Genomic DNA, 27,241 nt, shown 5'->3' on the forward strand with positions numbered 1-27,241 from the left:
TATTAGAGCGCCACACAGGTGCAGTGACTTCATGGAATTTTCCATGGTGCCATTGCGGCCTTGCGGAGATAAATAGGTTAAACCAAACTTTAGTATAATGCATAAAAAATGTTTTAAAGATAGCCATATTAGCACTCATGCAGTTAAAGTCAAGAATATACAAGTCATCAATCAACGTCATTTGTCGATAGTAGGCCTGTTGTATACATATAATCAGTCAGCGGTGAGATACGTAACTAAAGACCTCGAATTTAAACAAACCTTTGCCTGCCTTATCTTATATAAACATGTGAACCTTAAAGATTTGATTTACTGCAGTGGAGTCTACGAAAAGGTTGACTCTTTCTTCCGATCTGACCATCTACATAATCTGCTGTTCATACCCGAGTCAACCTTAATGATCTCTGTCAGTGTTGAGTGGATGATTGAGCCGATTTAAAGATTGAATGAAATATTGAAGTGAAGAAATGAGTCGTACCATCGGGATTTTCACGGATTCGATAGAAAGGAATTCAGAGAGTGACGTGTGCAGACTTTGTAGGAAGAATCATTATTATTTTTGCAACTTATTCACTTCGACTGTAGAATACGAAATAAGTGTGAAGCATGCCCTACACGATTTAGTCGGTTTACAAGTAAGTGCCACGTTTCATCTTTTAGATTTCTCGTTTTCGTAATGTTTGCTTTATATCTTTTATGCCCGTATGTCTCTAACGAATTGGTTGATTGCTTTCTTAGGTCGATGAGGGAGATGGCCTTCCCACCACCATTTGTTCACTTTGTTTGAAAAAGCTCAAGGATTTCAGTCTTTTCAAAAAGATATGCTTAGAATCGGACACCGAACTGAGGAAAATATCACCGAGAGATAACTGCGGGGTGAGTAGTTTTCATATTTTCCCAATAGAAGACCGGTGCAATGATAAGCTTAGGAGAGTTAGAAGTGGCAATATTTGGTTAGGGTTGACGGCAGTAAGAAATATAGGAAGATTATTATTTGCGGATCCTAATAGATTTATTCGAATCCGTGTGGCAAAAGGGCCACTCCTCTGCATGTGGATGGTCCGCATTCTTGTGTAAGCCTCCATTAACGTCAAGGGAACCTTATCCGTGCATGTAGCGTGGACCGTCCGCATCCATGAGAAATGAGCGGAAGACATTAAACCCAATGTTTAATTAAGATTAGGAGGCTCCCTAATTTGTTGAATCAAATGGAGTTCATTTGTTTATTCCTGTATCTTTCTCTGCAGATTATCAAAGGAGAGGGTGCAGCTAAAGATGAGCCAGGATCTTCTTCAGAGACAAAGGATTGTATTCGAGATGTATCCGAAGATACTTCACAAATCCCGTGCACAGTTCAAGTGACTGAAATATATATTCCTGTGCCAGAGTGTGAACCACCCCTGGACAATATGCTGGTAAGTTTTATTCTCATATAGGTATAGAGTTGAAAGACCTTCAGTTGTACAAAATCCTCGGTTGAATGTCAGTCGTTGCTGTAAATACAGTCGAGGACCTCAAATCCAGAAAGCTTGGGAGCAAAGGGTTTCTGGATTTCTGGTCTTCAGCATGCAGGAAAAGTAGTACACCTCTTTATTCGTTGAGAATTTTTTATGCAATCTATGTCAAAACAAGACCGTTGCTTCCGCAGCATAAACTATGTGTGCTTAATACTGGATAAAAATGAGCAATAAGTACATCTTTTTCTTCATGCTCAATAGCTTTCGTCGATAGCGGTCACTGGAAACCAATTGCGATATATGTCGATGATTTCCTTAGTCAATCAGTAAATCTGTGCAAATGCTTTTATATGTTGTATATTCATGTATTTATAAATGCGTTCAGGCTTTTGTGCTCAATATTTTAGATTCCTACGTGTGTCCCTGCCATTATATGTTATTTCCCTGTTATTATATGTTCATTGCTATGCTAACTTCCTATTCGTCCCAGAACAAGGCTCAGAGAATGCTGCTACATGGTCGCAAGTTGAAACACTCAAGTTGAGTATTTTGTGGACTCAGTCAAAAAAACTGTCCGTGCAATTTTTGCAAATAATATCTGTATCTTGTAAATGTGAATGAGGGAGTAAAAGGCATAATAAGAGAAAGGATGGTTAAATATTGCAGTAGCTGAATGTTAATATTCTGGAGTTTGATCTGTGAGTCACAAGAATCTCATGAGTATACTGGCCTGCTTGAATGGTTTTAAGAAAAGAGTTTTATTATTATAGGGATTATATTTATCATCATTAAAATTGTTATTATTATTATTATTAGGGATGGAAAGATCCAGGATTTTTCTCGGAACAGGATTCAGGTTGGATCCTTGATTTTCGGAGCCGGATTTTTCAGATCGGATATTTTCGGATCAAAATGCATTTTCAAGTTCCTGACGCTGAAATTCCCCCAATGATTGTTCAATCTCTTGGGAAGGGTCACACCCAGTGCCAGTCCTAATTTGCCTTTTCTATTTTCCACGGCTGTAATTCTCCGATGTAACCTCTGCGAGAGCTTTCAAATAATACAGTTCATGAGTAGGACAAGTATCCTATGCGACGGTGCATTTGATGATAGAATTGGAACTCTTTACACCCTTATGGGGCGTTGCGTTCACTGAAGCTATTATTTAAAATTTTGGATCCAGATCCGATGTCTTCTGTGACTTTGGATCGGATTTATCCCATGAAGGGCAATATTGGTGGATATTAGGATCCAAGGTATCCGATCCGACCATCCCTAATTATTATTGGACATATGCTATTGTTATTATAATTTTTCATTTAATGAGTGACATCTATTATCCTCTTCAAGTTTAATGTGAAAGGGGAGAACAAAGACCAACTTGGTGATGGGAATGATCCTGTAATGTACACACCAGATCCAGCTGAAAATTCGGATAACACCCCAGACCCATTGGCCACTGATGATTTGGTAAGTCTTCTCTTGCCTATTTTAGCACAGTTATCCTAATGTACAAATGCATTCTGCTGTGGAATATTCCCAACACCTTTCAGCAGGAACTTAAAACATTTTCCCTCACTTCATGCAACATGAACATCTTCTATTTCGAGAGATTTTCGAGAGGTACAGATCAATTCCCCACTGCCTGACCCCAAATTGTACCCTACTTGTCGAAATTCGTGTCTCATTTGTTATTTAATTGAGCATGTAGATGGCACTTGTCTCAAATTTGTGAACCTTGCGGACGCATCTACTTGTTGGGATTCGAAGGTGGAAACATCAAATTGAAATTGTGACAGATCATGTGAGTAATTTATGGATCTTAAGAAAAGTTGAAAGCCTCTAATGAGATGTTTAGAGTTGGTGGCATGGGGTGTAAAACAGTGGATGAGTGATGAAAGAATAGTGTAGTTTCCTTAATCAAAGAAAACGAAAGGCATTTATTGCGATTCGTTACCCACCCTTAGTATATTTATAATATTCAAATTATTTGGTTTTGGATATCCCAGTTTAGACGAATGGCAATGGTCAATTTTAACTGCTTTTGAAAAAGGCAAGATTGGCCCTTATGTGATGCCACTCCATGAGTTGTCACAGGGACCTAGTTTCTATACGAGTAGATAGGAGTTTTACATGGTCTGAGATTACCAATGCATGTATTAGGCAAAGAGCTCAGGGAAACGTCTCTTAATAATCACACATTAAAACTGCCTATGGTTGGAAAGTTTCCTTCAATTGATAGGGTATTAATAATCCTTAGTTAAGCCAAGCACTAACAGCTAGCAGGGTACTCAGCTACCTGTTAGCAGCCTGCATCGTATCAGCACTCAAGCCACGCCCCAAGGTCACCTCTTGCTGCGACAGCAGGAACGAGAATGATATCAAATGTGGTTTTCCCAGCTTTCATACTCTTAGCCGTCGCGTTTTCGCCCACTTGAAAATTTCCAATTTTCATTTAAAGGCCAAAAATAGTTATCGTCATTTCAAAATCTAAGAGTGTTAAATGCGTACTTCAGGAGTAATAATCTTTCAATTTAGGCGATTGAGAAGCAATAGGAAACCACCCTATTGCTGACAGTAGAGGTGGGTGATAATAATAATGATAATTTATTCGACATTAAACACAATACAATGCAATAGTCTTCGTCAAAGTCATTGAAATACTAGAGCTAAATAATACAATTCTGAGTACTGCATTCAAGAAATTCATTCATAGTGTAGAAAGCTTGGCTACATATCCATAGTTGGAGACAACGCTTAAACTTGGGTAATGAGAAGTCTCTGGCCTCTCGGGGTAGGTGGTTGAAAAGGCACAGCTTTACATGGTCAAAACACTTGCTTGTTGTTGACAGCCTACATTGAGGCTGAACGAGATTATTCTTTAGCCTAGTGTTATGATGGTGAACGTCACTACCAGTTTTATGGCTGTCCAATTTCATTTTTACATTTATAAGGCATTTAAATATATATTGACCATACAATGTCATTATGCCTAGCTCCTTGAATAAAGGTTTACAATGTTCCATAGCTTTTGAATTCGTAATGATTCTAATTGCTCTCATCTGTAAATTAAATAATTCTTTAGTGGAGGAAGAATGGCCCCAAACCTCAATGCCATAGTTTAAGTGGCAGTGAAAAATGGCAAAGTAAACTGCTCGAAGATATTCAGTGGGAATGAGAGTTTTCAGCTTTCTTAGCATGTATATAGCTTTAGACAATTTTATAGTAGTAGAGGAAGTATGACATTCCCATAGTAGTCTGCAGTCCAGGTCAAAGCCTAGTAGCTTTAAAGAGCCGGTATGATACAAATTGGGGCTTAGAGAAAATACCATCTGTTGGGTTTTTTCTGTATTGAGGGCAAGCCCATATGCTGAGAACCATTCTTCAGCCATGGAGAAGATAACATCAGAGGGGTAAGTGGAGTTATTAAGATCATGTATCAGAGTAGTATCGTCAGCATATAATACTGAGGTGCAAGGTAAATGGTGTGGGAGATCATTTATTAGAATTAAAAATAGAAGAGGGCCAAGGACTGATCCTTGAGGTACACCCCGTAATATGTTTGGAGGGGCTGGCAGTGTATTGCTTATTTTAACGCATCGTGAACAGTTTGTTAAATAGGACTCCATGAGTTTTAGTTCCAAATTGTTGACACCATAGTATTGTAACTTCTTAAGGAGTAGTGGGTGTGAAGCACAATCAAAAGCTTTGGAAAGGTGACATGCTGTTAGTACGAGGGGGGATTTATTTTCAAAAGCGTCCAATAGTTTATCAACCACAAATTTAACAGCAGAAGATGTGGAATGACCTTGACGAAATCCAAATTGAGAAGGAGTAAATAGGTTGTTATTTTGAAAGTGATTGTAGAGCTGAGTTTTAATGACTTTCTCCTTACCTTGCCAAAAACCGGAATAATGGAAATTGGGCGGTAATTTAAGGGTGAAGTTCTGTCACCTTTTTTATGGATAGGGATTATTTTAGATTTCTTGTGTTCTTTTGGGAAGGAGCCAGACTGGAAGCAAGTGTTGTATATTATTGCAAGGGGTTCGCTGAGTACCGCTGCTAATTGTATAATAAGATTGGTAGATAATCCATAAATGTCAGTGCTGTTGGATTTTTTGACACTAGTGATGGTTTTATAAATTTCAGTGGGAGTAACCCACTGCCATTTGAAAGCAGGTGCTGTGACTCGGAGATTGTTAAGAAGATCAGTGGCAACAGCAGATGGGCTATTAATAGAGGGGATGATTAGATTGATTGAGTCGATGAAATGCTTGTTTAGGCTATCGGAATCGAAAGGGAGTTCTGAGTTGTGGCATGAAAAGCCAGTTTCATTTTTAATAACTTTCCAGGCTGCTTTTATTTTATTGTCAGCATTATTAATTAGGTTACCATTTGCCATAATTTTAGATTGATTTATTTTGATAATGTACTCCTTCTTATGAAGAAGCCAGACCTTTTTATCCTCAATGTTGCCGGAGTGAATGTATTTAGAGTGTAACTGGATTACTTCAGTTTGTAAATTGGATAATTCCTTAGTGAACCACTGATTACCAGGCTTTTTGCCTTTAGTTTTACACATTAATTTTTTGGGAAAGCAGTGTTCAAAGAGCAATATGAAATTTTCAAAAAAACAGGTAAAATTATCGTTGCCATCTTGATATTGAAGGAGAGAAAACCAGGTGACATTGTACAATGGAGATTTTAAATTTTCACCACCAATAAGTGAAATATGCCAAGTAAAAGTAAGATGATGGGTATCACAAGTGGGCTTGGCATCTGTTCTTTCAGTGGTAAATCTGAATTCTAAGCCTAGGTGGTCTGACAAACCATAGTCGATTACATTGGACTCATAGGAATCGGTAGGTAAACTAGTGATTATGTAATCAAGGCAAGAGCTGGCTCTAGTGGGCTCCCTGTTCACACTGCAAATTGAATGACAAAAGCAAAGCAATGAGTGTGTTAGTCTCTCTCGTGTCAAATCGGATATCAGCATTAAAGTCACCACAAACAATTATGACCATACCAAACTTGGAGAGCGTGGCTAAAATTTGCTCTAGCTGTTCACAGAAACTTTCTAAATCACCATTTGGGGATCGATACAGACACATTATAATCACATTTAACTCTTTAACACAGATGGCACTTGCCTCACAGTGCAGTTCACTGCACAACCCACTGATGTTGATTTCCTTAACTGATAAATGCTGAGCAGCATAAATTGCTGTTCCACCGTACTTTACTTTGATTCTAGAGAAAGATGTCACCAACCTATACCCCTTGATATTGAAGAAATCAAGTTCCTCATTTTTTAGCCAATGCTCTGTAATACAAAGAAAAGCATGAGGACACTCAGTCACTGACACTTCTAGAGCACTAAGTTAATTGCGTTGGCATTGAATATTTAAGCACAAGATTGAGGAAAGTCCACTGTGCTCCTGTACACTGACACACTTCACGTTCGGGTCACAATCACCGGACAACTGGCACGAGACGTATGAGTCGTTTGGTTCGCTATTTTCTATTTCAGTTTCAACAGATGAAACTGGTGCAGAACCTAACTTGGCGCCGCGTTCCTTCGAGCCTTTCGAAAAAAATACCAATCAAACAGCACATGTTTGGGCCAGATTTTTACATTTCTGAGAAGATGAATTTTATCGCAGTTGGTAGATACGTTGATAGATGAGCTAAGACATTTCAATCCTCGGACAGCTGGCTATTAATTAATAATCATGATTAATTGCAGAATGATATTTGGAGGAGGCGACCTACAGCTTAGGTCATTTGTTGTACGTGGGAACGATAGGTAAGGAAGGGTGGAGAGAAACCTGGCAACTGCATTAGTCAGCTCTTAACAAAAGGCACCAAGGGGACCACGGCTTAATGTCCCATTCAACGGAGGGAATGTTGAGCTTGTAACACTACTCACCTGCTATTTTTTTATTTTGTGTTACCTTAGGGTATAGAAACACACTAAATCATGAAATAACGTTCACAAACTCACTTTTACACTTTTTTATTCAAAACATCATAAAGAAAGACTAATTGTGCCCAATTTACAATTGGGCATTATAAAAAATAGATTGCATAACTTCCCTTTCTATTCTAATGGGCTTTTGCCTCTTCTCCTTATCCTTGTGTATTTATTATAATGAATTAAGTTCCACTTATCGAGTTTGAGTTATTCGATTAAATGAGAAAGAAGAATAACTTCATCGGCCAAATCTTGTTGGTTTAGTTATTGTTTTCTACAGAGGGGCCAGAATTGTTCACGATGGATTATTTAATTTCTACTGAAATCCTGTAATTCAAGTTTTGTGCACGATCAATTTTTTTTCTTGTAACCAGGGGTGTAACTAGGAATATGCTTTGGGGGGGATGAAGGGGTCTGGGGTGAGAACCCCCCTTGGCAAGGGGGGTTCCTGGGAAATTTTCAAAAATGCCTGGGTATACATTTTATATAATTTTGGCGCTTGAAATTTAACTCTAAGCAGATGCAGTCATTATGTGTCAAAACTAGACTATAGTTTTCAATGTTTTTTCATTTCACTTAGGCTTTGGGGAGATCTATCCCCCTTATACCCCCATAGTTACACAACTGCTTGTAACAATTGATTAAAATGTTTATCTATGAGTGTTTCTCTTTCCATTAGGGTGATTTGGGAATATACAGGTCATCTCATGTTAAAGAAGATCAGATCAGTGATAATGAAGGTGGAGGTGTGGACAATGATTTTACTGATGACACCTCAAGCAAACTGGCGAATGAAACATCCTCCGATCAGGTAATACTATTTATGAACTATTTATTATAAGTTGAACTTGAACTGCATCTGAACTTTATTGGCATCATAAGTCAGCAATCCTAAAATTGGTTTTATATAGCCCTCCATTGCTCTCGGCTATCTCCTTTTCTTTCCATTTAAACGGTCTTCTTCTCTTTTACATTCTTATTAATCTGATGCATGAAACACATTCAGAAGCATTACTTTCCCCTCTTACAGCACACGTGTCCTTTTCTTTTTGGGATTGTCTTTATCAGGTCATCATTTTTAGAATAATTCTCTGATCTCCTACTATTCTCTGCTCTTCCTTGGTACTTACTCTGTCGACCCCTTTTATTTTCAACATTCTTCAGAAGCAATGCATTTTGAAAGCTTCCGCTCTTGACTTTTCTGCAGCTGTCAATTTTGAAGCCTTGCTGTCGTTTATAAATATGCTCCATATGTTGTGTGGTGCATCGTTTCATTACTTATAAGTTCAACAGATTCAGGCTTCAATTGGTGGATGTTAGACATATTTAAGTAAATGAAAGGTCGTAGCACTTTTCCACAAGAATTTTTAATTCGTACAACGCGTTTCAGCTCACTGAGCCATCATCTGGTACAAGACGCTTGAACACATGTGAAGATCCCTTTTATACCCTTGAGAGAGGAGAGTATTGGAGAAGGAGAGGATTTGACATCTTTGAGGATGGGGGGGGTGGGAGCGGGTGTACAGAGTATAGACAATGGGGAAAGATACAACTACGGGATGTGGAGAACCCACGTTGGAGGGAGGGTTCTGGTCATAACTGTAAAATGACGACACGTGCGGAAGACCATAGCAAAACAGGAGGAGGGGGTGTTGAGAAGAGTGAAAAAAGGGGGGCTTAGGGTAAAACAAGAAACTGCATTATTTACGGTGTGAAACTAACACTTCAGCAAAATTCTCCGAAAGTGTACCGAACAGTGATAACAAATTTCATCCCAGAGTGGTCAATCTATCAAATTCTTCCTTTAACAAATCCGAAATGGAACTTCTACAAAAAGGTCTTAAATTTGCCCCTACTCATTTTCTGACTCATCGCCCCTTAAAATCGTTGGCAGTGGACTGTGAAGTAGCCCTCCGGCACGAGAATGTAGGCACCAAACAGAATTGTGCAGACATTATTAGTTCTACCCTTGCCATTCCGAAGTCACCTCATCGTATGATGACTAACCACAACCGAGTGCTACGATCGATCAAAGAGAAATTAACAAGGGAAGATCTGGTTATCTCCAAAGCGGACAAAGGGAACAGTGTGATAATACTCGACAAGGCCTCATACACCACCAAATGTGACAATTTGTTGGAGGATACTTCATTTGTGATTCTCCCCCGTGATCCCACAGATAGATTCCAAAAAAGTGTTAAAACAGCTTTATCTTCCTGCTCTAATTTATTCAGTGACAGTGAGAAAAGGAAGTTACTTCAAATGAATCCTTTACCTCCAAGATTTTATGGCCTTCCTAAGATTCATAAAGATGGAACGCCTGTTCGCCCAGTAGTGTCGTGCATAGGCTCACCGTCCTATAAGCTGGCCTCCAAACTTAATATCATTTTTAGGCAATTGTCTGGTTTTTCTCCAAAATATAGCATTAAGAACTCCATCATTTTGTCACAGAAACTTCAAAGCCTCACGTTACCTCCAAACGCCAAGCTAGTTTCATTTGATGTAAAAAATTTATTTACTTCTGTACCTGTACAGAAAACCTTGTTACTTACGAGAGACTTGCTGAAAGACTGCAACATCGACAACAGTGTGTCTAGTGAACTTCACCGTCTCATGGAACTATGTGCGAACCAAAATTATTTTCTGTATAATAAGAATTTTTATCAACAAACAGACGGCCTTGCCATGGGTTCCCCTCTTTCACCTGTGTTAGCTGAAATATTTATGGACAATTTAGAATGCCAGTTATTTGATTCCAGACATCCACTTTTATCCAACATCTTCTACTGGTACCGTTATGTTGATGACATCATCTGCTGCTGGACCGGAAGTGCTAGACAATTAGATACATTTCTGAATCTTTTAAATACCCAACATCCCAACATTACGTTCACAGTGGAAATAGAATCCGATAAACAAATAAACTTTCTTGATCTCTCCATATCCATAGTTGGTGACAAACATGAATTTGGTGTGTATAGAAAACCCTGCTATAGTGATACAATCATTCCAAGTGACTCATGCCACCCAACCTCCCAGAAATTATCCTCATTTCATTCCATGTTGCATAGATTGGTGAATTTACCGTTAAGTGCTGTGAATTTCAATAGTGAACTTTCTAATATCAAGTCAATTGCAGTTTCAAACGGCTATAGTGTAAACATCATTACCAAAATGCTTCAAAGAAAGTTAAAAACGCGAGCTATTTCACAGCTTTGCTCCCTTCCCCTCATCACTGAGAAATCCAAAAAATGGTGCCGGCTATTGTTTGTAGGGGATCTTTCAAATAGGCTTGCTCGCAAATTCCCCAAAAATAAATTCAATGTCTCTTTTTATAACCCCCACACTCTTGGTAAAGTTTTGTGCCGCAACAAAGACAAAATAGATTCAATCAATCAATCTGGCATTTACAAGGTTAATTGTGAGTCATGCAACATGTGTTACATCGGCCAAACAGGCAGAAGTTTCATTACCAGAATGAAAGAACATAGACGGTGCTGGAAAAATGGAGATGAAACGTCACTTCTCGCTAAACACCTTCTTCAGACCTTACATTATTGTAATTTTAAACCTGAAGTTCTACATTTAGAAAGTAAGGGTACAAGACTGGATGTTTTTGAGCAATTTGAAATTGTACAAAGTGATTTGAATACGCTTATGAATGAGCAAGTGTTTTTCACCCACTCCCCTCTCCTAAAGATACCCTTCACCAAAACAAATGGTGAAATTCTTTCCTCACCCACGCCATAAGTGCCCCAACATCCACGGGGTGTTTCCCGTCCGCCCATCCTCTCTACGCATTTGACCATTTTCTATTGCTGGCAATTTCCTCCCTTGAACCCCCGCTAACTTTCACTCCTTCTCAGCTAACCCAAAGGGACTCCTCACCCCGCCTTTTTTCTGCGTCGCTACTTACTCCTCTCACTTTCAAAAGACACGCGGCCTCTTTTTACCCTAAGCCCCCCTTTTTTCACTCTTCTCAACACCCCCTCCTCCTGTTTTGCTATGGTCTTCCGCACGTGTCGTCATTTTACAGTTATGACCAGAACCCTCCCTCCAACGTGGGTTCTCCACATCCCGTAGTTGTATCTTTCCCCATTGTCTATACTCTGTACACCCGCTCCCACCCCCCCCCCATCCTCAAAGATGTCAAATCCTCTCCTTCTCCAATACTCTCCTCTCTCAAGGGTATAAAAGGGATCTTCACATGTGTTCAAGCGTCTTGTACCAGATGATGGCTCAGTGAGCTGAAACGCGTTGTACGAATTAAAAATTCTTGTGGAAAAGTGCTACGACCTTTCATTTACTTAAATATGTTTCATTACTTCTTGATTTGTATTCCCAGCTGTGAGTATATTCTTCTTTTTTTGTAGAACGCTCTCTGTGTCCATTCTATTATACTCACCGTTTCTTTCTCCCATCATGCATCACTGATAGCTAAAGGTCGGTGAAAGTGGTTTTATTTTTTGCTAAAATTCGTTTTAAAACCATATTATTTCGGTGTTATAGAAAATCTTGGCGGTGTTATTATAATTTTACATTTTTCCCGGCATATAGCCGTTTTATTATTTTATGGTACACGTTTCATTAATACCTATACTTTTATTAAGCAGTTTACTTAACATTTAACACAATTTTGATAGCACAAAATTTCTGATAAAACAACATGAAAGAAGTGGTTCAATTTATATTGGTTCAAGGTATATGAATGGTTCAGGTATGTAGTCATGGCTAATACGATCAGCAAACGGCAAAATCCCCACTACCTTATATGTGTATACTTCGAGAGCCATTCCGGGATTTTTGCATTGTCAAGATTCTCTACACTAAATAAAGCCTTTAAAAATGCTCCAGTAGTAGCAACAACAAGCTCCTCCTTTCCTTTCTTTGAGTGACTGACTGTGTGTTCAAAGGATAGCTGTCGTTTTGTGGGTTGCCTTTCTTTCGCACGTTTATGTGTATCGCTACTGATGTGCTTTAACAAAGTGTCACATCTTTTGAACTAAAATCTTTTATCGTAAACTTTGCGCAGTAATACTCTGTCTTTCACATAAAATCCTTCTCAACCCTGCAGGGTAAGTGAATTTAATTGAGAAGGTGTGAAGAGTATCACTAGCTTTTGGCATTTTAAAATTCATATCCTTCGTTCAATATTTAAAGCTAGAACTACGATAAAAAAACAGTCTAACCCCAAAACACAACCTATCACGGTGGTGTTTTCAAACAGAGTGCTGGGTAGCTGCAGTACCGTATAACTTACAAATTGTCTGAAATGTTTCATGTCGTGGGTTTCCTTTCGCTACCCCTCACCCAGGTGCTGAGGGAAGGTGGGACAGCAGCTAGATACAACAAAGTCGCTTAGTTTTGATTACAGCTGTTGCCAATCGTTCAGGAAAGACAGGGAAAGAAGTGCACATAAAAGAACATAATCGGATTCAAAGAAACTTGTGAAATTATTTCCCATTTATCGATCCTGAAGCATCTAGAATGAGACGCTTTCTCACCTGAAGAAATAGGTATAAGATTTGGCCAATGTCAAAATGATTTTTTTGCATTGTAGCTCAGTGGAGAGCTGAATATTCGACGATCCGTCTGCAAATAAGGAGAATCCTCTATCCTCTTATCCTTTCTGTTCCTTCCTTACCTTCTCCCAACTGCTAGCGCTTCGTACTTTCAAATAACCTTACGTGTCTATGGATGCCTTAAAACGAATCGAATCGCGCAGTTGACGCACGGTGCCGTTGACGGCAGCCGTGGTCACCACGGCGCCCATTTCAATCCGGCCCGACGGTGCGCCGTGTACGGCGTGGAATAAGGCAGTGCTACATTGGGTGCTTTCCATTCATTGACACACGTCGACACAAGTCAACTTGCGTCGCGGTTTTCGTGTTCCATTCTGTGTGTGTCGCCGACTGTTGTGACACGAGTCAACAAACGGTAACGCACAGGAATAGGAGAGTTATAAACAGTTACCGCGAGTCGACACAAGTCGACGCGTGAGTCGCATGAATGGAAAGCGCCCATTGAGGCCGCTTTCTGACGAAACGACTTTTTGCCGGCCGCCGCTCACGTCACGACGCCGTGAAATTCAGGCCGCTTTCAGACGAGACGACTGTCTGCCACGCTGTGGGCCGTGCCGGCCAGCGGCCGTGTTTAAGTCAACGAAATTGTTACATTAGACCCATACTCAAGGTATTCCTGCAACAAGTTATCCAATAACGCAGTCTAATGCACCGCGGTGAGTCGCCGGAATTACTGTTCGTCATTGACGCGTATCGGGCGCGTGAGCTTGTATTTCCGCTCCTCCGCGGCCGCGCCAAATTTCTTTCCGCGCATTTTTAATTCATAATATCTAATTCTTCAGATAAAAAAGAGGCAGTGATAAATTTAACGGCAAATTCTGGCGGATAAATCACCACAGTGCGTGATATTACGCGGATGCGTTATGCGCGAGACTAAACGAGCCTGTTGACCTGGGAATTATAATGAGATAGAGGAAATAAACGTCGGCAGCGTTAAACAATGAAGGCTTATGTTTTAATAGATTGCGACTCATTAGATATGGTTTTTTCGCTAATCCACCTAAAATCGCAAATAACGCGAAATTTAGCGTTAACTTACCAATTTCGCGTTATTTCGCGATATCGCGTCTCGCGAAATTCACGGACCTCTTCTGATAGCTAATCTCAATGTCGCATAATTTGTCTCATTGTAAGGATGTGACACATTTAAAGAGACAGAGTGTTGAAACTGTGGTCGACAGTGGAGCTATATATTTAAATGTGTAAATTATAATTTGTTATTTATATTTTATCACAGGTGTATTGCATTCCCAACATGTTGATATCATACACTCGAAAGTACTGTCTGATACCTTTTGAGGAAATAAATTGTGAAGGATTCAGTTATTTCTAGTCGAACTGATGGTGTTTTACTGAAACAGACATTTTAGAATTTTTGTTCAGTCAGTGGATGTAACAACATCTCAAGGTGCACCGTTTATTAACTCTGCATCTAAAGTAAAACAACTCTTCACATTTCCCCATTGAAGTTATTCAAATTTTGTCTAATAAGGAGTTTATCTACAGATTTCTCTTTTTCGTTAACTAATAATGTCCTTCTGTTATATCTCAACTGCCCAAGTTATTTTACTAACCAAAGCATTTCATGTTATTTAACTGAATTATAACCCGAAATCTACTAAAGTTCTCCGTTATAAACCATTTTTACGTTTTATGAATCTATTTCATTACCTATGGGCTCTGGAATCTCGTGCATAGTGTTACCCACACACAAGTTTTTATTATGAGTGAGGTTATATCTGAAGTTTTACAACTACGGAAACTATTGCTCAGAGAATCATCGCTTGGCTTTTTCCAGGATTTTGTAATACAAATCAGGGGTTTTAGGTATGTAGTGATGTGGTAAATTGAAAAAACCCAATTTTAAATGATTAAAATTCATAACTTTTGGTTCAGCTAAGAGCATCCACATTCTAGAACTCCCTACTGCTTTGTATAAAAACAACTTGTTCACTTCAAGCATTTAAAGAAAGGCTTTACTCCCATTTGAAATCCAGGGCTAAGGTTAGTTTATCAACTTTATTTCACGATGTTATCAAAACTTTCTATAAATTAATGTACACAAATGTGTGTTCATAATTATCTTTGTTAGAACCTATATTTTTTGTTATTTAAAATTGAATATGTCACTGTTTTTGTCTGAAAATTTCCGGCTTGTTAAGCCTTGCAATGATCCTAAATAATCATGACAGGTGAACAATGACTCTTTGTATCGCTGCTGTTATATTTTTGTCAGACACAAGTCGATATTAGTTATGTATGGAAACAGAGAAAGGGCTCCTGGCCCGACCAGCAGAGCACATCAATTGACGTGCTCCGTTTTTCGGCTTAGACAGGACCAGGTCAATTGACGCGCTCTGCACTGAATGTATTAATGATGATGCTTGCAGATTCTCTTGCAGGCCCAGGCCTCTACTTCTTCCCATGGTAAGGAGATGGAAGTCGAGAGCTCAGGAGCCATGGTGACAGACCTCAAGTGGAAGCTGATTGAGGCCAAGAAGGAACCATCTCCCAAGGATGATGCCGAGGTATGTATGAAATTCCTGTAGTCCCATGAAATTAATAGATGAAGGATATACTTTTATTAAATCTAAATATGTTTTCATCATCATAAACGATCGAAAATTGTTCTTTCTACGCAGCATCTGAATGACATCTAATAGATGTCCATAAGAGACTTCTGGATGTCAAATGGAAGTCCATTGGACATCTGTAGTGGCTGGGTTATAACATTGGTTTCAACTGAGGTTTCATAAACTATTAATCAATATTTTTTATATAATTAGTGCATTATTTTCCAGTTTTTACTTGGACAAAAATACAACATTTTGTTGTGTTCGTACAGATTTTTACTTCGTTGACAGTGATGTTTTTTTTCGAAAATATTGCCTTGTTTCAAAATTATGCCTTCACTTTTTCTGGCATGAGAATAATGACTTTTAATTTGTTGGTAACATATTTTGAGCTCCTTTCCCTTCCTTGTGCCTCACTAAACTTCCTACTGGAAATTGAAATACATATTATTATAATTTTAATTGTAATTCAGAGATGAATCTATTACCTATGTAACCTTAGTTATGATAGGGTAGCGTACGAAAAGACATCACTGGCAGAGTTATCTAACAAATATAATATAACAATACAGACGTAATATTATTCAATGACCACTTCCTGGTTGAGAGTAGTGGGAAAATCTTGAACTCTCTCAGTGTGTTGAAAAAAATTTATTTTGTTGAGAAAATATTTTGGAGGGCCTCAAAAATTTTGATACGTTTTATTAAATTAGTTTGTCGAGCCTTTCAAAAATAGTTATAAATTCCTTACTTTCAGCCTACATTTATGGAGGATGGGGAGCCAATTGAGGGAATCACTATGGCCCATGAGTCTACAACAGAAGCATTGGGTGAGTGCTCAAAAGGGAATCAGATACATGAAGGAATACGGTGGTTTCCTATTATATTTTTATTTCCTGAATCGAAAGATTATTACTCCTGGAGTATGCATTTCTCACTTATAGATTCTTAAATCACGATATCTATTTTTTCGCAATTAAATGAAAAGTGGAAATTTTCAAGCATGCGAAAATGCGACGGCTAACAGTAAGTGTGAATGCCCGGAAAAGCCCGTTTGATGTCATTCTGGTTCCTGCTGCTGCAAAGTTAGGTGACCTAGGGGCGAGGTTTTGAGCACTGCTAGGCGCAGGCTGCTGATGCAGGCTGCTAGCAGGTAGCAGGGTACCCTGCTTGCAGGTAGCGCTGGGCTAATTATGGATTAATAATACCTTATCAAACGAAGGAAACTTTCCCACAATAGGCAGTTTTAATAGGTGATTATTCAGACATGTTTCTCTGAGCTCTGTGCCTCATGCATGCATTTTTAATCTCAGATGATGTAAAACTCATATCTACTCATATAGAAACTAGGTCCCTGTGACGTCTCCTGGAGTGGCATATCATGGGCGCCAATCTGCCCTTTTTCAAATGCGGTTAAAATTGACCATTGCCATTCGCATTAACTGGGATTTCTAAAACCAAATCATTTGTATATTGTAAATACACTAATGGTAGGTAACAAATCGCAATCAATGCCTTTCGTTTTCTTTAATGAAGGAAACTACCGTGTTGTTGTAAATGATTGTGGAGGATGAATCTTATGACATAGAAATCCATCCATACTTTCTTTTTTAGTTTGCTTGCCAATTGAAATGGGGAGAGAAGTTATCTTTTCAATGTTTTTGTAATTATGTGGTTTTTATAATGATTTTCCCAAGCAAAATATTTTTCTACTGATTTTTTTTTAGTATTTAACCTTTTCCCTACTAAAGACGAAAATATACGTGTGGACATTTCTTGACCGGGGAGACGAAAAGCCACAAATTTTGATCGGAGATTTTCCTACACAGGTGAACGAATGCTGAATATATACATTTCCTAGCTCTTCCCCATTTATGACAGTCGTGGGTCTGCGATGTCTTTGCTTCGGGACCTAACACATCATGGCTTAGGCTTTACCCTCGAAATCCGGGAGCAAATACCCAGACCCTTTGTCTTATATCACCCCTCTTAGCGGTAAGGGACTGCAGTCGTGCAGTTGTTCGTCCAGTCATGTTGCAAAATAAATATTTGTTCACTTCTCAAAAAATATAAACTAAGAATGGAATTATTTGCCTTTTGAGCAGCGTTCACAATTTTTGAATGAAATTCTATGGTAAATATTAACATATATCTCGATTTTGGTATAAACATCAGCATGGAAATTTTTGCTGCATTAATATTGATGTAAGAGCTTTGTTCAAAATTCGATAATTCTCAGAGTAAAACAAGGAATTCAATTGAAAGTCTGTAATTTACGTTTGAGCAACAGTTGTCCATGTAGCTAATTAATATAAACAGAGCATGATTGACTGCAAACCAATGCCGCTGGTAGGGTTATAAATTCCAAAAGAAGGGAGCCCACTACCCTCTGGAGTCCGAGATAATGCGGAGTCCCCACTAGGAAGGGTAGAAAAGGGTTGGTGCTGAGAATGTGTGATTATCTTTGACACCCTTCGTGACAAAGGTCCAGCAAAAGTGCTCCTTAACTGAGGGGATGGAAGTCTTTTTGAGACTCATTACAGCAGTCATGGTGAGGAGAGAACTCCACCGTCTTGAAGGGGTTAACTACTTGGATCAGTGGCTAGGAACATTTTCTTTGTTGCTTATTGAAATGCAGCATTTTTTGCAGTGAAGATTGTTACTAAGATTCGTACACCTTAATTGAGCTAAGGATTTTACCTCTAGGACTGGTTTATTGAAAAAATAGCATAAATAACCAGGATTGAGCACTTGGCTGAGAATAGAGTATCCAAATGTAAATTTCAGCGTTCATAGAAAACGTTAACATAGAACCTGGTCAAATAAGTGCAAAATTTGCTTCACATTTGGTCCAATTTAAATTATTTACAAAATTAGCTAGAATTGTAAAACAAGCGCAATCCTATTCACTTTCTTCCAGGGGTCTGCTTTCGTATTTTGTTAGGTTTAGCAAAGAAAATGGTTGTTTCTTTCATCGAAGAAAACGAAAGGTATTGATTGGGATTTATTAATTTTTTTTTGTTGTAAGCAGTATGTGAGTCAACACGAAAGGAACCCGAAAATCAATCATGAATAATCAGTTTATTTTCAAGTTTGTCTCCATCATTGGAAAAGGGGAACGTTTAGTTATTTTTCTAAATAGTTGCCCTGAGGATAAATTACTTTTTGGCATTATTGTAACTGGCTTTTTATTTCTCGTGTTGTACTGCTCTCCCTGTATTTTTAACTGACGACTACTTCTTGCACTGCATCGTCTGGCTTGAATTTCTGTCCCCTTAGGTGTTTTTTGAGGAAGGGAAACAAAGTGGTATTCGCTTCGGCCTATGTCAGAGTGATAAGGAGGGTGGCGTATGATATCCCAACCAAATTCATGGAGTAGGGAGGTCGTTTTATATGACACATGTGAACGTGCACTGTCGTGATGCAGACATACTCCTATGAGACTCATCTGGCAGAAACCGCGTCGTAACGGAGGGCCTCTGACCTAGTATTCCTCACAGAGATATAGCTACAGCCTTCATCAAGACATTTCATTATCTCATGAAGAGTAATTCTCTGGTTATTGCATGCCATATCGTCAATTTAAGTTGCTGTTGATTCCCCACCTTGACTGCTCTGCTCACCATGGACGTTTTTCCATCCAACGGGAAACTCCTGGCCGCATTCCCTCACATTTTTTATGTATATGCACTTCTCACCATACACTACCATTAACTAGGGATGAATGTCAATCGGGAAAATCTTTTATCGAGTGACTGAGAGTAGTTTGCACTTGGTGGTGTAGTGGTTGAGCTGTGGGTTAAGCCGTGGTTCTGGGTTCGTCGTAAGGTAACAGATTTGTGGGCACCAGTAAGGGATGCAGCGTAAAGGGGAAAAATAATTCTGCCCGTACTCGGAATGGTGACAACTTCCCTGTTGGTGGGAGTAATTCCCTCAGAAAGTTGAGAGGATCGTGCTAGCATTTAAACCAGTCTCTTTTCATCACAAGGAATATTGGAGGGGACATGGGATAACAAATAAGGGATAGACTTATCCTCAACTAACTACACTCCTGGCACTAGCCTCGACAAAAAGAAAAAAAACACTCCCAGTAAAAATAGCTGATTGCCTACGGTAATCCTTGCGCTCACGTCTTCTCGGAATGACTCCCTGTGCCATCTCTATCTCTGCCGCTCGGGATATACGTTCTGTCCACCGCCTGCTGTACCCTCCGCGTTCGGGGGAAGAATCCTATGAAGATAACAAAAAATTGCGAGTGCAGTAGCGTATGGACAGGCAACCGTCGCAGTGGGTGAGCTAAGTGGGAGCCCCATCCTCAAGTACCGCTATGTTGCTACTGAACGGGCTATGACCACATGGGTGTTTCTACACTTTGGTGCAGGAACCAAGAAAAGTAGTGCTGAAATAAAAAATGCACAACCTTGGTATCTTTTCACTGGAAGTTTTGATTGTTACGACGTGTTTCAATGCTGAGGCATCATCATTTTCAAGCTACCAAGGTTGTTTATTTTTAATTTCAACAAGGATTTTCACGAAGTCAAAGCTGAATCGATTGATTTCAAATGCAGTGCTGTTGCCATGTTCCACATGGCGAATTGGGGATTTGCAAATGGTGTTTTTTTGAGACCTAACTTTACAATATACCCTCATGGCTCTTAGTTTTAACTGTCTTGCTACTGGTAGTACTTGATTACTTGCATTTATTTTGCAGCTTAACCCTTATTTGTATTGCTTTTATCTTCAAATGTTTTAATTAGGAATGGTCGGATCGGATACCTCGGATACAAATATCCGTGGATATTGCCCTTCACCGGATACATCGGATCCAAAGTCGCGTAAGACATCGGATCTGGATCCGAAATTTGAATCAAAGCTTCAGTGAATGCAACGTGTGCCCGAGAAGGGTGGAAAGAGTTCCGATTCTATCTTCAAATGCGCCGTCACATGCAATTCTTGTCCTAATTACGAACCGTTTTGTTTGAAAGCTCTCGCAGAGGTTACGTAGGAGAATATCAGCCGTGGAAATTTAAAAAGGCAAAATACGACTGGCACATAGTGTGACTCTTTCCAAGAGATTGAACAATCATCGTGGGAATTTCAGCGTCAGGAATTTGAAAATGCATTTGGATCCGAAAATATCCGATCCGAAAGATCCGGCTCCGAAAATCAAGGATCCAATCCGAATCCGAAAAAAATCCTGGATCCGTCCATCCCTACTTATTTGCATTACTTTTATCTTCAAACGTTCTAATAGTTAATTGAAAACTCATTCAGTAGAAATTCAAAATTTCAGTATTAGAATGAGCCGTGGGGATCTTTTCAGGAAATGAGTTAGTGATTATAGTAAGTCAGGGGATTTGTACATTGCATTTTAGCGAACAACCTGGAAAGCAGTCATTCTCATCTTCTTAAATAAGTCGAGGAAGGCTATTTGGGCTTCCAGCTGGGTGGTCTTTTTCCATTCTGCTGACGTTTCAGAACTCGAGTCGTGTTCCATCCTCAGGGCAGATGGCTAGTGCAAGCTTGCAAGTAGGGGAGGGTGGTGTACCTGATGCATAGCGTACCTAGGAACATTTTAAACTATCAACAAGTGCTGTGACCTAGGGGCTTTAAGAGTAAGCTGTAACGCGAAAGAAGCACTATAGTGTAGCATCGGTCAATTTTAGTTCATTTAGATAATTCTTCCAAAGAAAATGCTAGCTTGAAGTTCTTGATGCTGAAAAGTAAAAAGTTTTGGTTACATATCGATGTATTTTACCAAAATTGATCACTCCAACAGTGGCCATAGTAGAATCAGCAAAATCAATATAATGGTGACTAGTATTAGCTACTTATATGGTTATTTAAGTATACGTACTGGGACTAGCCGTGGTGATAACTTTAACGGAGTCACCCGCAGTGCTTTTGTGCATTGTGGGTGACTCCGTGAAAGTTATCACCGTGGCTAGTCCCAGTATAATTAAATAAGTCTAGAGCGATCACTTCTTCGTGTTAAAAGTTCAGGGGAGATTGACGCCTCAGTAGCTTAACTGGCTAAAGCACTCGGCCGAATTTATTGAAGATTTTGCATGGGTATAATGCATGTAAAATAATTTCCATAGATACTTATCTGTAGTCAAAAATTTATCATTGTAATTATTAGGAACTTCTTTACTCTGCAAAATATTGGTCGATCATATAACATAAAATTTGCAAAGAGTAGAAATAGTAATTTTCATAGATATATTTTCTCTTATACATGATCTGGAAGGTGGATTTGTGGTTACAAATACTGGGGCATGAGTCTTTAAGGATATCCTGTAGGGCCAGGGAAGTAGGTAGTATGCAGAATGGGTAGCAGTTATTATCTGTGCGGGCTATTTTGGAACATACGTTTTTTATTCTTTTAAAGTTTTACGGGGTACCCGCATTGAAGAAAATCATCAAATCTATGAATTCTAAGCTCCAGCAAAGCCACCTGCCCTCTTCAAAACTCCCAGTAATTCGCTGCATCACTCAACCCTCACTGTGCAACCGTCCCAGATTTAAAACGTGTAAGGTATTATCTCCACCCCCTGCCTCTTTTCTCCCCAAACTCTTCTCTTTCATCAGATGCCGTGGTGTAGTGGTTAGAGTACAGATCAACAGATACATAGGTAGTGCGTTAGGTTCTCCCTGATGTTATTTTTTTCTTTCCGCCGCAAGGATAAAGTATTTGTATTATGCTTTATATTTTCACTACCCAGTCTCTTGCTGTTATTAAATTGTTCTCTATTTGCGTGAAAATCTGTTATCAGTTGTTAAGCCCTTATGAAGACTCGCCTAATTTCACCGGTAGCCTTTAAGTTCATGTCGGGATGAGCCGCGTAGCATGTGTAGTATGCTGTTCAGCCGCCTTTGGCGTTCCAACAGAAGCGACTTAGGGGGCCTTCACAGTTCGCCGTTGCGTTAACGCCGCGGCTAGCGAGCCAATCAGAGCCCGTCTTTGATATTTGATGACGTCACGTCTCCAGCTCGCTGCGTCGTCGCAGAAAAACTGAACCTGTCGGATTTTCTCTGCGTCAAGGCGGCAGTACGCCGACGATTTCGAATTGGTATTTGTTTCTTGGTATACAAATGTGCAAGATTAGCTCTAATGGGAGTGGCAAATGCTCTTTATATCATTATTACTCTTATTTTGAAGTGTTCAGCTTAGATATTTCGTATCTTTCCTAAACATATGACAAATGTTAACCCTAAATTAGATTACAGTCACTGAGGAGCATAGATTAGCATAACTCATACCCGTAAATTATATCAAAAACTGAACACAGCGTGATAGGTGCTTGTTGGTAGCTAAGGTCGTTTAAATTCCATTTTATATCCAATAATTGTGCCCTCATGATCTACTCAGTTAGAGCTATTTAGATAACATGACTAGGAATATCTGTTTGAACAACAGATATCATTAATAAATATTCCTGATAACATTCCACGTTACTCATGTTCATTGAGTGTACACAACTAGCTATTTTTCGAATATTCCGAGTTGAGAAATAAAATTTAAAGGTCAAAATAATGCATAGGCAAGGGTCATCACTACATGCATTATTATCGACTTTATGGTCGCCATATCAACTTCAAATGCTATTTATAGTGAAGAAGAACATTTTAAGAAATGAAATTGGGTAAACATGCAGAATAGAACATATTTATTGTGCGTTTGGTTCGAAATCATAAGATGATATGGTCATAGGCCGATTTTTAGGAGCCGACGCCTTTTGCCTTTCATTTGTTTTCGCAACGCAGACCTGTGAAGGGCTCCAACTTGCTGCAATGAGTTAGCTCCGCCCCCAAGTACGCAACGCCGAGCTATGAAGGTACCCTTACATTGCCTGAGGATATTTAATGGCATTCCTTACCTATTCTTCCCTAACATCTTACCCTTGCCTTACATAAGCCCGTTAGCGTACGATAAGCTGCTTATCAATTTGTTCCGTAAGAAAACCTTAAGGAACGATTAACTCTCTTACTCTGTGTTATCTGGGTTATATTTGAAATTCTTTTCTAGGATTCCCGGCTGCCAAAGGAATGCCCATTGGAGCAACATCAACTTCACATCTGTCTTCGGAAGGAAATGTAATGAATCATTCGATTGATGGATGCATTGATCTCGCATCTCTGGTGGCACAAACTGATCCCAAGGTTGGAGCATCCCATTTTCGGATTGAAAGAAATCTGATGGATGACGACTTGGAAATATGTGGCGCTCTAGATACTGATAAGGAAACAAATAGCTCAATTCCTGATGATAGACAATGTAATACAAAATACATTCAATCACTTGAAAGAAAGGGAGGCGGAGCCACAATGACAGTTGTTGGGGATAGAGGTGGTCGTGATGCATCAAATACCACTCATAACCTCAGGTCAATCATAATCAGAGGAAATGACACAAGTGGCTGTGAGACTGTCATGGGAGACAATGAAGAGTTAAGCAATTGCTTGATGAAAATTCCTGAGAATAGTTGCAAGTCAAACGAAAATTCATATCATTGCTTCAACTGCAGAGATGTATTTAACAACAAAAATGACTTAATCAAACACATGAAAATTCATTTGAATGGTGATAATTTTGAAGCTGCAGCAAAATCATCAATGGGAGGAGATGTGTTCAGCAGGTCTTTCACTGGTATTGGTCACCTCAATCGTCACGTGTGTGTAGGCTCGAGAGAGATGCCTTATACGTGCCAAATATGCCAAAAATCTTTCACTTATAGAAGTACTCTCAGAATTCACTTGCGAAAAAACACGGGAAAGAAACCTAATGCATGCAGAATATGCGAAAAATCTTTCTCTGAGAAAGGTACTCTTAAAATTCACATCCGAACACACACGGGAGAAAGGCCTTATTCTTGCTATCATTGTGAAAAGTCTTTCTCTGCAAAGACCTACTTAGTAGAACACATACGCATTCACACAGGAGAGAAGCCTTATACCTGCGATGTGTGCGGCAAGTCCTTCAGTTGCAGTAGAGAACGGGTTAAACACTTGCGAACGCACACGGGAGAAAAACCTTATGAGTGCAGAATCTGCAAAAAATCTTTTGCCGCCAGTGGTACTCTCAAAAGTCACATACGGACACACACAGGGGAAAAGCCTTTTAAATGTAACGTGTGCAGCAGGTCCTTCGGTCAAGGGAGTGCCCTGAAGGGTCACATGCGTGTACACACGGGAGAGAAACCATATTCATGCCAAATCTGCAAAAAATCTTTCGCTCGGAGTTATTCTCTGTCCAATCACATGCGATTACACACCGGAGAAAAACCTTATCAATGTGACATTTGTTGCAAGTCTTTTGCTAAAAGTGCTCACCTTGGCCGTCACATGGGTGTACATAAATGAGATTAAGCATTTCTATACAGTGTCTCCAGCAAGTACTTCACTGCAAGGAATGGCCGTGACCACTGCAAGTGTGCACGTACAGTTAAGAAACATAATTCATTCAGAGAAATTTCCAAGGTTTTCACTGTTAGTTCTAATCACAACCGCCACATGAGCACTCACAAGTGATAAACAATATTCGTGCCACGTAAGTTGCGTTGCTTTCCCCAGATGGGCCACCTCTGTGCATGTGTCATGCTTGGTCATTGGAAAGATTATCCATATAAATATCGAAGTTGTTCCAAATCAAGCGATTGCAAATTTGTAGTGAGAAGCCCAATACCTTATTCCTACCTTCGCAATGAAGAATGAATAATGATCAAGTACCTATTGGGAAGCTTGGTCATCTCCCATGATACCATGGGAATCGTACCAAGTCGTTTTTTGTATGTTGCACTCAAGACAGTGAGTGAGATCAACAATCATTTTAGTGAAGCTGTTCAAAGACTAATAAGTGAACCCAATATTTTGATTTTTGCATTGAAAGTCATTATAAGCTGTGATTTCAAACTGGTGAGGCTCAGTCATTGTACTTCTTTCAAACTGACGTTAAAGACGTTAGTAGAATTATTGAAGAAATGAAGCTTAAAAATGCAATGGGTCATGATAAAAACAGTATCAATATTATAAAGGTATATGATCGTATTGCACCGTTTTCTACACACAGCAAACTTGAGTATGATTAAGTGTGAATTTCCAAAACAAACAGGTGTTGCAGTGCCAATTTCCGAAATAGGTGATAAAACTTATGATAGCAATTATATACCAATATCACTGTTGCCTGTCTTCTCAAAAGTCTTGGAAAAAAATTAAAATTCAGTTCTTGCATTTCGTAAACACCAATAACTACTTACCCCGGTGCAATTGGGATTGTGTGAAAGGTAAAAGTACAGAAAATGGAATTTTAAAGCTTTGTTCTGCTATCTCTGATGCACTCAACAATAATTAGTAAGTTGCAGTTTTGTAATACGTAAACATTACGAAAGCTTGCATAGACGAATCAGTGTTACTGAAAAGATTATTGCAAGCTGGAATGAGATGAGTCGTTACTAAATGGTTCCGGAGTTACTTCAGTGGATGAACCCAGAGTGAGAAAATACATGACTTTTATGGACAAGAAACATCACTTTCTTCTCGAGTGCCCTGGAGATGGATCTTGGTGACTGTTCTTTTTCTTATATGTGTAAAATATTTCAATACTGGAATATTCAATGTTAAATGAACTTCCTTTGTGGATAATACGGCTTTGGTTTTTATATTGCACGATATGAGTGATATATATAAACAAAAACAAATGGAATGTGATGGAACAAATTTTTAATTGTATTCATATTAATTTGTATCAAGCAAATGAACAAAATATACATTTAAGTAATAAGAAATTATTCGAAAAATGGAGCGTTTACTACAGATATCTCATGTGTTACGCGAAAAAAACCTGTCCGATATGTTTTAAAATTTAGCAAATTAACTTTGTGAGTTAATCTGGGATAACCATTAATGAAAATTTTACATGCAAATAATATCTTAATAAACTGAAATTGGAAATGCGATTGATTTCAAAGAAATTCCTTATATTAAGATTTTTATATCCAAAAATAGTTTGTTCTGTATATTGTGCTCTACTTGAATCAAGACTGCAATATGGCATTTCTTGCTGGAAAGGAGCCTACCTTCCTCATATTAAGCCTTGGCAGATTGCCTAAAGGAACTCATAAGGGCAGTGTAAAACTGAGCTCTCGTTGCCTCTTTTCCGAAAACAATGTTTTACGACTAAAGTTTTTTTTGCATTTAAGGTACTCATGACGTTTTGCATTTTTGTGGGAAACAGAGCGAAAAAGATTGAATATGCCAGTAAACTCCGGTAAAAAATACGTCTCCATGAGGTTCGGGAAGTGTTTGTATACCTAAGCCCAAAAAATGAAGCCTTCAAACATACATACACTTTCCTTGCACTGAAAGTGTTATGTTCCCACCCAGTTGAGATACATTGTGAAAACTATATGGCTTAGTTTCTTGCCAATTGAAGCATTTCCTATCCCAAGAGAATGAATATATTGAACGATTGTTAAAAAGTTGTGTAATCTTTATAATTTTAATTTGTAATTTTTTGTATTTTCATTGCGTAAAGTTCCTCCATCTTTCCTACAATTGACTCTGACCAACAAGAATGTAATGTAAATTGTAAATTTTATGAAATATTTATTCCTTAAGTTTGTATGCACTATGATAACTTGCCACATGTTACATGTA

The 27,241-nt window shown here is 38.9% G+C and overlaps 1 protein-coding gene across 2 annotated transcripts; it reads left to right on the forward strand.

Annotated features, from left to right (window-relative positions):
• Window positions 1–41: 41 nt before the first annotated feature.
• Window positions 42–27,241, forward strand: LOC124172026 (zinc finger protein 565-like). Of its 2 annotated transcripts, none has more exons than XM_046551430.1 (8): window positions 42–635; window positions 739–876; window positions 1,248–1,415; window positions 2,808–2,927; window positions 8,111–8,242; window positions 15,404–15,541; window positions 16,344–16,416; window positions 23,616–27,241. In XM_046551430.1, exons 1-8 carry the CDS (start codon window positions 468–470, stop codon window positions 24,947–24,949), a joined length of 2,271 nt encoding a protein of 756 aa, XP_046407386.1. In that variant the 5' UTR covers window positions 42–467; the 3' UTR covers window positions 24,950–27,241. The 2 variants fall into 2 exon arrangements, with proteins under 2 accessions (XP_046407386.1, XP_046407387.1); XM_046551431.1 differs by having other exon boundaries at window positions 15,416–15,541.

The sequence above is a fragment of the Ischnura elegans genome (assembly GCF_921293095.1).
Source record: "Ischnura elegans chromosome 13 unlocalized genomic scaffold, ioIscEleg1.1 SUPER_13_unloc_1, whole genome shotgun sequence".
In the NCBI taxonomy this organism is placed as follows: Eukaryota; Metazoa; Arthropoda; class Insecta; order Odonata; family Coenagrionidae; genus Ischnura; species Ischnura elegans.

Coding starts and splice junctions, on each gene's coding strand:
- LOC124172026 (XM_046551430.1), top strand. CDS start 468: ATGAGTCGTACCATCGGGATTTTCACGGATTCGATAGAAAGGAATTCA. Junction 636..738: donor ACGATTTAGTCGGTTTACAA/GTAAGTGCCACG, acceptor TTGCTTTCTTAG/GTCGATGAGGGAGATGGCCT. Junction 2,928..8,110: donor CATTGGCCACTGATGATTTG/GTAAGTCTTCTC, acceptor TCTTTCCATTAG/GGTGATTTGGGAATATACAG.